This window comes from Clinocottus analis, unplaced genomic scaffold (assembly GCF_023055335.1).
Source record: "Clinocottus analis isolate CAN_PGR_092001 unplaced genomic scaffold, fCliAna1.0.p SCAF_20, whole genome shotgun sequence".
In the NCBI taxonomy this organism is placed as follows: Eukaryota; Metazoa; Chordata; class Actinopteri; order Perciformes; family Cottidae; genus Clinocottus; species Clinocottus analis.
Window position 1 is genome coordinate 11,805,053 of NW_027175932.1, and position 12,629 is coordinate 11,817,681.

Consider the following 12,629-nt stretch of genomic DNA (forward strand, 5'->3'; position numbering starts at 1 on the left):
GGCTTTTCTCTTATCTAATACTACCTGACCCCAGATCTGCTGTGTGGAAATATAAATAAACACAATTGTGGAGATGAAGCCGATAAAAAATATAACTGAAGTTAAAGAATTAGCTTTTTGGTGCATGTTCCCAAACAAATGCTCAAATCCAGTGCACTCAAATTGAACCTGTTGCTTTCCAAGCGCCCTGGAGATCTGGGGTCCTGGGGCAGTTTTCCCACTTACTTCCTTGGAAAATCGGACAGCAATTTAAAGTCGTAATCTTTAAAGGTTCCAGTGTGAAGGATTTGCCGACATCCAGCGGTGAGATTGCAGATTGCAACCGACTGAAACTTCTCCCGTGTGCGAACAGCATCATCAACAGTAACTTTAGCCCACGCGATTGCAAATTTATTTAAAATGTGCGATATTCTCCCATCCCCTGCCTGTTACTAAAGGCCGTCTCACTGACACTACAACATTGGAAAGTGGATTACAAAGTAGACGCCTTGATACAGTCTCGCCTCCCTTCTGCATTCTGGCACTTGTGAAGCGATAATGGAGACAATTAAGAGTGCACTTTATCTTGGCAGCGTGTCGGCCAGGCCTGCGCTGTCGAAACCTGTCAACGGAATCGCCGCTCACGCCCTCGAGCAGCACGCTGTCTGTTCAGGGCTCTGCGTAAAACAAGCTGACAGCAACTTTAGGATGTACAGTCCTGTCAACTGTCGGGGAGGGTTTGGATGAAGTGATAGCAGCTGCTCAGGCGTTCCCTTCCTCCTCGCAGGTCGGAGCTCACAGTATATCTCCATGCATGAGTTGGCCTCGCGCCTCAGGCCTGAACTTTATCTCCTGCTATGTTTGTTTTATTGTGGGCTTCACCTTGAGCTGCCATGCAGAGATTACCACTCTGGACTTTGTGTAAACTTTGGGATTCTTACATCGACATAACTTGAATATTCAGTCTGAATCTTGCTTTTTTTCATTGATTTTTGGGGTACCTGAAAGCCACACTGCAGGCGCCAACCTCCGATGCAGTTATTTGACAGTCATGTATAGAAGTGATTGGGTAGTAGTGCTTCTGCTTCATGGTCAATAAATGATCACAAGAGAGCTGTTTGTTCTTCATCATACACGCTCCAAGAGCTCCTCAGACAACCTGGAGTTGCTGCCCTAAAGCTATCGCCAAGCAAGTGCTTTTGAAGCTGGAAAAGTCCCTCGTAAATTACATCCCATTTACAATCATATCAGTGGATTTATCAAAGGGCGTTTAAACCACAGGGAGGTTTGAAGTAATCTGTTGATGTTCCATCCACTTTAAGTCTACAAACTATGAGAAATGGCGTGTTTGCGGCCTGCCGGGTTCGTCCAAACCCTTCCCTACGAGCTGTGGTCCTCCACCCAGAACCTCGCTCTTTTGTGTAATAGACCAACATTCTTCTGACTCCACCTCATGCCTCCTAAACTGAGCAGCTATAAGTTGAGCGAGGCGGCACGAGAGCCAGTGTTTCTCTACAGGGCCACGGTTCTGGACACTTCATGTATACATCCGAATCAGTTGCGAAGGAAATAGTTTTCCACTTTTGGGTTGTCTCTCAATGTGGTGTTTACCACACGTCTGTCTTACTGTATATTTAGAGCCGTTCTGAATGTTCCTACTTAGCGTGGCAGCCATGTCCAAACAGTTGATACCAACGATCCCTCAGCTTCCAGGCTTTAACAGGCAGGTTCTAATCTGGAGGTCAAAGCAGCTTTAAAGCATTTTTTTATTCATGTTTTTACATTCTTATTCGACCACATTGACATCTGCGTTTTTATTTGAACGTGAATCTGTGAAATTAATAAGATAAGAGTGAATATAGTTCTCAGGAGATCTAAATTAATGCAAATCTGTGTTTTTACATCCATCAAGAGGCTAAAAAACAACAACAAAAAAACAGGTAAAGCATGTTTAAGGAGACATAAATTGAAGAAGTGTAAAAACTGACCTACATGGCACGGGAATGGTTGTCTTTTCTATTCCTCCGTGGAGAGGAGTGCAATTCAGACAAACTCAAACTCCTGAAGCCAAACCCAGCTTGGAGAGACAAAGGTTATCACACCCAGCTAATAATGTGATGTTCTTGTCTGCAGGTTTCAACCCCTTCCTACCCTGTGGTGGTCAAGATGGGGCACGCTCACGCAGGCATGGGGAAGGTGAGTTTCTTTTCTTGAACTATACAGACAAAAAAACACTCACACTCATTCATTTGTTCTTTTATCTCCGTCAGAACCCAAAGGTCAAATCACAGACTTCAAAATGAAGCTCAGACCTCGACCTTGGCTGTAAGGCCTAACGTTGAAGTCGCTTCATATACAGCAGACACATATAAGAGTGTTTTCAATCTGCTCAGCTGTTGTCTTTCCCAACATGTCTCACTATTCCTTTCAGCCAGGAAGACTCCAGAGGACATTTAAAACCCAAACCCACCGGTGAAAAGCGTCTGCCTTTGCAGACGAGCATCACACGTTGAGATTTCCACGCTCAGATTACGAGCTCACGCTCAGATCTGTCTCGATTCCAGGCTCGCAAATCAAACGTGTGATTTTTATCGCGACAGCTTTGAATGGTCCGCGGTTCGTCGAGCAGGCAGGAAGATGGGAAACCTGAACCTGTTTGTTCTGGCTCTCACAGACCAGAGCTGATCTTCATAATCAGTCACGATGGCCCGATCCCAGTTATAATCAGGCCTGTGGAGCTGGTTTACTCTCACTGACTGGATATCTGATCCTCACCAAGGCAGAAGGGCGCACAGAGACACACGGCTGATAAGGTCTGAGTCCGAGCCGCCGGTGGGTTTACTTTTGCTGTTCTCTGACACGACGAACAATCTCAGAAGATCTAACAGGATTGCTGGAAATAACTGTAGAATGACGTCTGTCATCTCTGTTGATGACACAGTTAGCAATGAGCGGTGAGGAGCCACTGTCTCCAAATAGAGAGTAAAGCTTTTGATACGGCAATAACAAAATGTATTCTCCCCAACACCAATCTGTCTCTCTCTCTCTCTCTCTCTCTCTCTCTCTCTCTCTCTCTCTCTCTCTCTCTCTCTCCCGCTCTCCCGCCAGTTATTTAGATTCACAGCGAGAGACACTTCATGTATGTCTCTTCCCCCTCGTCTGTCTGCTCGGGCTTGGTTTCCTGTTCAGGGGCCAGACGTGCTATAGAATTTCCCATAAGGCTCGAGGGGAACTTGGCAGGCCGTCGCTGGGCAGGACCTCGCTTCACCCCTCAGACCTCACAGCGCTCTGAGAACGGACAGGAACGTGTGGGATTTAGTTCATTGCTGTTTTGATATGTTCGCTTTTGACAGAAAAAGGAATTAGCATTTCTAGCTTGCTGATAACACTTAAAGGTGCTTCATGTAGTTTAAATCAATACGGCAGTGACTGCCCCATTAACATGATTTTATCATAAGTATATAACTTTTGATAAAATACTCTAATGTAAATGTTCCTCTAAATTAGTTCTAAAGAAGCGATAAACACACCCTCACTCAATTTAATACATTCAAGGCTCTTTTCTTTGTGTACTGCTCCAGCATCACACGGTCTGGTAGGACCAGTACTGTATGAGTCTAATGTTAGCTAACTTTAAATAGAGATTGCTTTGTAGGTGCCATCATGAGTCACTTCAACAGCTTGATTACTATTCTCTGCCTCACCGGAGGACATGTCCGCTGTTTCATGCTTGTGGTTTTTATTTAACTCGCCCAAAGATGACGCGTTTAAGGCAACTCACTCAGGAAAACAGTGCGTCTCTGTTGATAATGAAGCAATCTGTTGCTTCTTCTCATCCTACGGCTGCCAGCGGGACCCAATCGCAGAGTCAAGGATGTAAATGCACATTTTTATCGGCTATACATATTAAACGTGACTTTTCATATGACAAATGTATTGACACACCAGTATAGATTGAAGCTTTATACCCAGTTTCCCCATTACAAACCAGTCAGGCTCTGTAACTGAGCTGTGAAAAACATTTGGCCTGGACACTGACCAGTGTGACATGGCTTTTTCCACCCGGCGCTGTCCTTCATCTCCACGCCAGTGGCCCACCTTCGCTGGCCCAGCTTTTCCTCCTTCTGCTCGCATCATTTCGGTTTGTTTTGGTTCGGCTGGAATTGCGTCATTCCCGTTGCTGGTCGTGCCACGAGCTGACAGGTTCTACCTGTGGAGCCATGTGGTGAACTGTGAGTCACTTCTGTTGGCTTTGTTGCTTCACTTCTGCCTGTTCACTGGCCTTGGACACGGTGTCGTGTTCAGCCCCCACGCTTCAGTCACACCGATAGCAGCAATCCCGTTGTGAAGGAAGTTAGCTGAATTCATGACAACTCTGTAGCGCATACTTTATGTCATTTATAAGCTAACAATAGAGACAATTAACAATGTTGCAGCTAGATTAAAACAACAAAAAGAAACAATTAAACAGAAGTCTGAGTGACCTCATCAAAAGTGTATCTCAGTCCAACATTAACACAAGTGACACCTTCTTCTTCTTGCAGATGAAACATTGAATTCCAACTCTCACAACTCCTCTGTCCGGCACGGCCACGAGCTAATGCTGGCTAACAGTAGATAGTCTGTGTGTAATCCATAGTGCAAAATTAGCTTTGTCATTTCACTGCCCTTCTTTGGCTCCTGCGCAACTTTTTGGGTTATGAAGCAAAACGTAGCAGGCGCACAAGTGCAGAAAGGTTATACAATTAGCTTCTAAAGTATGCTAACATGAGCTAACATTAGCTAAAATAAGATGCTGGCTAAACCAGGCCGAGAAACACTGTAGCAGAAAAACACCTGAGTGCAGTGAGAGAACACAGGTGGGTATTATTTCCTACCAATTATCTCCAGACATCTCTAAGATGCTACAGGTCCAACTTTGAGCTCAGTTCATATTCACGTGACGTGTTTACATTGGAGGTCGCCTTAACTTGGTCGGACGCTGACTGATGTAGAGTCTACCATGTTACTGCTGCACTCTTGGCTTCAGCTCGAAGAAAAACAGTTCTTACAGTAGATTTATAGTATGAAGACGTGACGCGTCCTTTATCAGCGTTAGAAATGAATCATTTCTGCTCGTCTGCCCTCTGAGCTCATTTGAGAGACTAATGTATTTAGTTGTGGTAGAAAAGCTTTTCATGTGGGTTCCAACCGTTTTATTTTTTATCACCCATCAAAGTGACAACACATTTATTGCACCGCATAAACCATCAAAGCTGCCCGCGCTTCTTTTCAACATTTATCCCTACTTTTGTTGTTTCGGTACCATTGGCGCTCTTGCTCAGTTTCGTGCTTTAATGGTTTCCCCACCGTCGGCTCTGGTTCATTATTTGCTGAGGGTAGCACCACTTTTAACGGCTCTTTGGGATTTCTTTGTTCCACCCGGACAATTTGTATTTCTTGTTTGTGTGTGAACGTTTATGAAGTTTAAAGACTTGTAAGCGCAGCGTCACAATGTTCCATGGGATCTCACAAATGCTCTTAAACTTCATTTGTGCTTTCCTGCTCCACGTTGATCAGTATGACACTTTGCATCGTCTGTGACGCAACAGTCAACTTGAAGCCGATTTTAGATCAACGGGCAACTAACGTTCACATTTCCAGACCATTTCAGAGTGAGTTGATGACCTTTACACCCACTAAGTTCAGTTACAGTGGCGAGTTAAATCGCCAGAGGTTAAAAAAGAGAAACAGGGCTTCCTGGTTTCTGGTCTTGGATGCTACCAGCGAGAGCGATGATGACGAGTGAGTGGAAGCTCTGGACTGAATCATTCAGCATCTTCGACGGCGAGTTGTGACGGTTTTCCAAATATTGAAAGTGATGAATGAGTTTGTCCTCTAAGATGCCCCGTTTCCCATGACCTGATGGAATACACCTCATAAATCTGTGTATCGGGGTCACGTCATCGTCCACAGATACTCCAGAATAGGCCAATGAGAGCTCCTGTGTACAAGACAGAGTGTAGATTACAAAATATATGCTTTAATGTTGCACCTCCTCGTTACCCAATTACACAAACGTTAGAGTGAAGTAAGAGCAGTGTTTTGTGTTATCTTTGGTTTCCATCACGCCGCTTCCTCTGAGTCTGGGTGTTCAGTGTTCAGTCTCATCACTTGATGACTCCCACCAGGTGATTGACGCAGTTCAAAGTCGTCCCCCGGCCATGTTTTCATCCAGGGACCCTCCGTCATCCCGCCAGTGCACAGGTGTGAAATTCCTGTGGGATCCCAAGCGGCCACCGCTGCTTTTTAACTGGCTGCTCGCTAACGAGTGTTGTGTCTCCCGCAGATCAAAGTGGAAAACCAACAGGACTTCCAGGACATCACCAGCGTGGTGGCTCTGGCCGGCACCTACGCCACCACCGAGCCCTACGTCCTGTCCAAGTACGATATCCGCATCCAGAAGATCGGCAACAACTACAAGGCGTACATGTAAGACGTTTCACACCGGCAGCACCGTCTCTGTGTTTTACTTCATGTTCTCCACCAACACTGAAGACGTTGAAGCTGCTTATGAAGCTAGTATCCTCTGAAACTGCACTGAAGGGGGTGGTGATATCGTTCAGCGATATGAATATAAATCTATAAGTCAAATAGCCGAGGCAAACAGGATGATGTCAACGTTATTTTGAGGTGTATTTACTCTGATTGGTGCTCCTACATCACTCGTACAAGCCGCTTGAGCGTACTGAAAGGTACTTGGCATATAATTGAGAGAAAACAACATCGGGTAGAAAATAAGTGACAAAGTACTGTTGACTCACTTTGTTCAGGTGTATTTGCCATAAAGTTTCATAAGTTTTTCGGAGAAGATGTCAGTACAGTGAAGTACTTTGTAGTAAAGCATGTGAGGCAACATGTAGCAGCTGATACAGAAGACAACTTGTACAGTGAAACTTTCACTTTTAATATTCACACAGCCGCTCTCCTGTCCTCCACGTCTGTGAAGTTTGAGCCGCGTTGGCATACCAAGCCGGGGCAAATTGTTTTTTTGGGTGATTATACTGTCATTAGGGAGTAAATATACTCACGCCGCCAAAACCTCACATTCCTTAATGTGCAGCAGCAGAAAAAATGAGACGGCGGCCGATGGGATCTTGATGTTTGTCTTACTCTTTGTGTTAGGAATGCTTTGCGCAGTCAGAGTGATGATAATTAAGTAAAATTACATGACATCACATCCAGTCATTGTACAACATGAAGTTACTGTACTGATGTTTTTTTATTCATTTAAAAAATGAGCTCTAGAGTTGAAATGTGATTGAATAATCGTCGCTTACCCGTCATAAACAACTCCGTTAAAATATCTTCGGATTTTATTGTGAACTTTTGCAAAATTCCCAGGGAAACCTAAGCTCATGGAGGAAACTTCCCCTGGCTCGGTGTGCCATAGCGGAGCAACCTTTGCACACATGGAGGACCGCGCAGCAGAAGAGCGCTTCATCTTATGAATCCGCCCCCGTTCAGTTTTTTTCTCTCCATCCTGAGACGTCTGCACTCTCACAAAGTCACGGTCCCGTTCCCTTAAAGAAAACACACACCCATTTGAAAGCAAGAGACCTTCTGTAAATGTAGCCGAGCGTATTGCAACACAGAATATGAGTCAACACCCTCTTAACTTTCAAGTCTCCGTGTCTAAACAATGACTTGACTAACAGCAGAGGAACAGACTGGCCGAGCCTTATCTCATCTGGTTTCCCCCCCGGCCCCAACATGAAAGCACGTCTTTAAATGTCCCCGACACAAACACAATGTCGGTGTGGAGGCCGATCACCATCGCTGATGAACCGGCGATAGCTTCTCCCATGACATTTTCCCTTCACCAACCAAGTCTTGGTGGGACTTTCTAACCGAAGGCCGGCCGATTCATTTCTCAGCTGTGTTCTTTGATTTCCAGGAGAACGTCCATCTCTGGGAACTGGAAGGCAAACACAGGCTCCGCCATGTTGGAACAGATCGCCATGACCGACAGGTGAGCTGCGTCAGACTTTTGTGTCTTTTATACCTTCCAAGAAGTCTCTGTTTTTGTTAAACCTCACGTCTATCGCTTCCACATATCTACGCAGCTTTTACGTACAGATACTGACGATGCAACCGCCGTCATAACCCTGAAGTTAATTATTTTTCTCATATCATTATTGTATAATTGTTAAAAATTTACCTGGACTAAAAGATGAACTGAAGAGATTTTGGTGGTCAAAGGTCAAGCTCCCTGTGACCTCACGGCTCTCCGATCCCCGTGAATGTCATATCTCGGGTGCACCTTGAGGGTAATCTCCTCAAATTTGGCACAAATCTCCACTTGAACCCAAGTTCAAACTGATTAGAGTCTGGAGGTTAAAGGTCACTGTGACCTCACGAACACGTGAACAAGCCATAAACTAATTAAGACGATTTCCCACGAATGTCTAATAGGATAAAATGACAAAGTCTTGACATTTTGGACAGACATGGATGTAAACTTTACCCTGACTCTTTGGCAGAGGCCGTGAGGAGATAATTCTACTTTTAAAGGATCGCAGTAAACGTTATTTGTAACTATGACCCCTGTGAAGTCCAACCCGTCCTCCGTCATATCTCCAGAGATTGTTGGGTCTTCAATAAGTTGAACAGATATTGCTGTTCCTGTGTTCCAGATACCGGCTGTGGGTGGACTCCTGCGCGGAGATGTTTGGAGGCCTCGACATCTGTGCGGTGAAGGCCGTCCACGGAAAAGACGGCAACGACTACATCATCGAGGTCAGCCTGTCTTCACAATGACTTCAGTCTGAGTTTGCAGGGTGGAGAAATATAGACAAGGAAAAGAGACTTGCTATCAAAAGCACCTAGTATTTTGCACCGTTAGTGTATTTTTGGAACACTAAAATCTATCTCGCAATATGTCATGTGAAATGTGTTTTTGCAGCGGCCATTAGTGGATCTGTTCTGATAAAACCGCGATTCAGTGTGAACGTTACCCCGGGTCAGTCTCCCGCCCTGCTGATAATATTTCTGTGCTACAAGTCAACAGGGAAGGGTGTCGCCAGACTTGATGGCACATGATCACACGAGCCTTGAGAGGATGATTAGTCCGTAGCCCAAACACGGGCGAGAATGAAAACATTGTGAGTCGGCGGTTTATTTTGCGGTCGGCAAGGTTTACCGTTTCCAGTTTGTACACAAATAAAGTGTCTGTTGCGTGAGCTGACCGGTCAGTCGTTTCATCGCCCTCAGCGGCACGAGCATGGCGGTAACGCTAACTGGGACGGGGATCGCTTTCCACTCGCGCCTCCAAAGCTGTGAATGCGTTCAAGGTCCGTGACATCACACCGTGTCACAGTTTATTAAAGCTGCTCTAATCAGAGATTAGAGGCATGACTTGTTTTATCTCAAAGGGAATTACATCTGCTATCAGTATTATGCTGCTGCCGCATTCTCCACCGGCACATTGAAAAAAAACTGTTAATGACTCGTAGCCTTGCCTTCAAAAGGGGGCGGGGAGGATTATCTTTTTAGGATTATACCCAGGAGAGAAGAGAAATAGTTCTTTAATCAGTTTTGTTTTTCCACCGCGGCCTCCTGTGTCTTCAAATCTGAGGAAACAGGCCGACCCGGGACGCCTGATGTGCCCAGATTTAGCTCACCGCCATGACTTCGCACTTCTCTCTATCGGCATGCTGGGTGAGGTCAGCGGTGAGAAAATAAGCCTCTTTTTTTAAACTCAATCGCAGGAATTATCTCCCAGCTCCCCAGAGATGCGTGCTCATATGGCCGGACTGCGAGGACAGAGAGACTGGTGACACAGTCCAGTAACAATGTTCTCTCTGACGAACAACACTTCCTCCTCCTCCTACTCGTCATCCTCCTCCTCGTCCGCTCTACCTCGCTCTCTCCCTCTAACCCTTCAGCACGATGGAATTTAATTAACCGCGACAGGGAAGAAGTTGCCGGTCCATCACAGTGGGAATCTGTTTTTTGTCCCAGACAAAGACATCAGCCATGACACCTCTCCCTAATGAAAAGTAATGAGCCGCTCAGAGGCACTTCATTAACAGTTTGCCGCAGCCGGTATTCACATGGAGGAACCTCCGGCTTTGTGTCCGTTCACTGAAAACATGCTGAGACAAGACATGGTATCTATCCCACAACGGCGTGACACAGTGTCAAAATGTCATGGCGCTAATTATACGTCACGGCATTAAGACAATGGAGAGCGGACATGACAGGAAATGACACAATAACTCGGGATGAATTCTCCTCACTTTGGGAATCACGTCACCATTTCGGGTCAACATTTCAATTTGTCCCAAATCCTCCAGCACTTGCGTCGGCCTTCCTGCAGAACTAAAGTGCCCTCCCATCATGCTCAGCTGTGTTTTGTGTTCAGTGTGAATTAGCAACAGTTAGCGTGCTAACAGACTAAACTGAACATTGGAAACAAGTTAGCATTATCAGCGTCAGCGTGTTAGCATGCTAACTTCATACGATGCTAGCAGAGCTTCTAGTGTGTGTGTGCTGCTAGTGTCACACTAAGTCTGTAGCTTTCCAATCATTTTCTTCACGCATCATTTAACAGGAGTGATTGCTCACTGAGTCCAAAGCGTTTTATTTTCCTTTTCACGGGGAATATTTGCAATAGGATGGATAGCGCTAGTCCCAAACCGGGCTAATGCATAAACAGCATGAGCAGGAAGCTATCGCTTAGCTAACTAGAGCACAATCGCACATCAAATGTTCTGCGATCAGTACGTACCAGCCCCCCCGATTCCCATCTGTTTCTGCTGTCAAATCTTTTCCAAGTTGTTTCCTGGGAGACAAAGAAAAAAAAGAAAGAAAGAAGAAAAGAAAATGGGACGTATCCTGTAAACTTAAACGACGAATTACATTCTCAGCCTCGTAAACGTGATTGACACGATGAGTGGTCGTATTTCATTTTAAACGCGCAACAATTTTGTAAGAAAAATACCTTACTGTGCAAAGGCTGTGACACCAAAGGTCTATTTTACATAAATACATACTAACACAAGAAAAAAACGTTCATACATCGTGCATTGTTAAGACTCTTTAATTAATTACTAATTAAGCATTTTTGCTGCTCGTGAATCTGTCCAAAAGGATGATTGCAGGTCTTTCATTCAAAATGTAATAATTTGTAGTACTTCTTTTTTTTCCACCAGTATAATATATCATAATAAAATCTGCCATATGACACAGATGGCAGGATGTCATGTTACATTAGAGCACAGCCATGGCGTGTATTTTTTGGCACATGATATTAACAGAGAGTGACAATTTGGAAAGAGCACGAGGCCTTTTTAAAGCCACGACATCACATGACAAATTGATGGAATCGAGACGGCGCGTATGACACAATTTGACTTAAAACCACGCCGCGAGTTTGCTTGACAAAATGACGATCATGAGTCAGTGACATACTCGAGCTCCTAAATGGAGCTTAAGAACGCACATATCCTCTAGAAGATGAATTTATTGGGCTTTTAGTTTGAAATGATCTTTAGCTCTTTTTCATCTTTGAGAGAATCATAAAATGCATTAAACCAGCAGGAGGGAGGAATATAAACGTTGCTATCTGAAAGCTGAAATTGTTTTCCCAGGAAAGCACCACTCCCATCCCTGTACCCGCGTCTGCCCCATAATTTTCACATTTCACATGTTGTTCTCGGTGAACCCTCCCATGCAGCCGGGTACATTGTCCAGACAGCACACTGCAGCTCAATTAAAGAAGTGAAGAACAACACCTCTGTGTTCCAGTGCTGAAACAGCCAGTGGCAGCCCCGGTCTTCTGCTGGATGACTGCGTATCACCATAAATCAACAGGGTGGATCCCGGCTCTGCTTGCCACCGCACGCCGTTTGAAGCGAGGCCTGGCGGTCGCCTGCCAGGCCTCGGCTCAGTCCCCTGTGGTAATGACTCAACTGGCCAAAACGCAGAGCCACGCCCCACCGAGTCCTCGCCAAGAGGCTGGGTACACGCTGCACAGGAAGAGTTCTGGTATCGGTCGTGGTTTTGTGTGGAACAGTATTAACCCACAAGGTTGGAGCTCCAGCTACTCTGAAAAACAAAAGGACGAAATAGCAAGAAACCCAGTTCCAGAAAAGCACAGTTTGGATTTGAATCTGGATTCATTCAATTTCTAGCATGCATGAAAAATAAATCCGGTCCTAGTAAAGATTTTAATTTCATTTCGTGGTTTGTCGTCTTTCCCACATGAAACAGGCCGGCCCAACTAGCAGGACCTGAATGAGACTTGGTCAGGGACGGTTTGGCTCGGTCTCCATGAAATCTATGTCGTGTTTTATTGGATGGAACTTTTATATACTCTGGAGAGTATATAAAAGACTTGCACTTTCACAGACTGGAGCAAGAAGAGCAACTTGCAGCAGATGGCTGAACAATATATTGTGAAATTTCATCATTTGTGTTATTGACCCCTCTCTTAGCCCCGCCCCCCATGTGTGGACTCTTTTTATGTCTGAGCAACAATAAGTCCCTGGTTCTGCAAAGTCTCTGGAGCCATCAGGAGTGGCTCGTACCGTCCAAAGTCACAAGAGTTTGGATCGACCAAAACACAGCTTGCCTGGAATTGATGTCATGAAAACAACTTCAACCAG

General features: G+C 45.1%; 1 protein-coding gene across 2 annotated transcripts in view; it reads left to right on the top strand.

Annotated features, from left to right (window-relative positions):
- The window catches only part of syn3 (synapsin III), a 99,995-nt gene that overhangs the window by 79,978 nt on the left and 7,388 nt on the right, over positions 1-12,629 (top strand). For both annotated transcript variants that reach the window (XM_068586233.1, XM_068586235.1), the window contains 4 exons: positions 2,113-2,175; positions 6,308-6,450; positions 7,916-7,990; positions 8,655-8,757. In XM_068586233.1, coding sequence (XP_068442334.1) covers positions 2,113-2,175; positions 6,308-6,450; positions 7,916-7,990; positions 8,655-8,757 — 384 coding nt within the window. The remainder of the gene's footprint in view (positions 1-2,112; positions 2,176-6,307; positions 6,451-7,915; positions 7,991-8,654; positions 8,758-12,629) is intronic.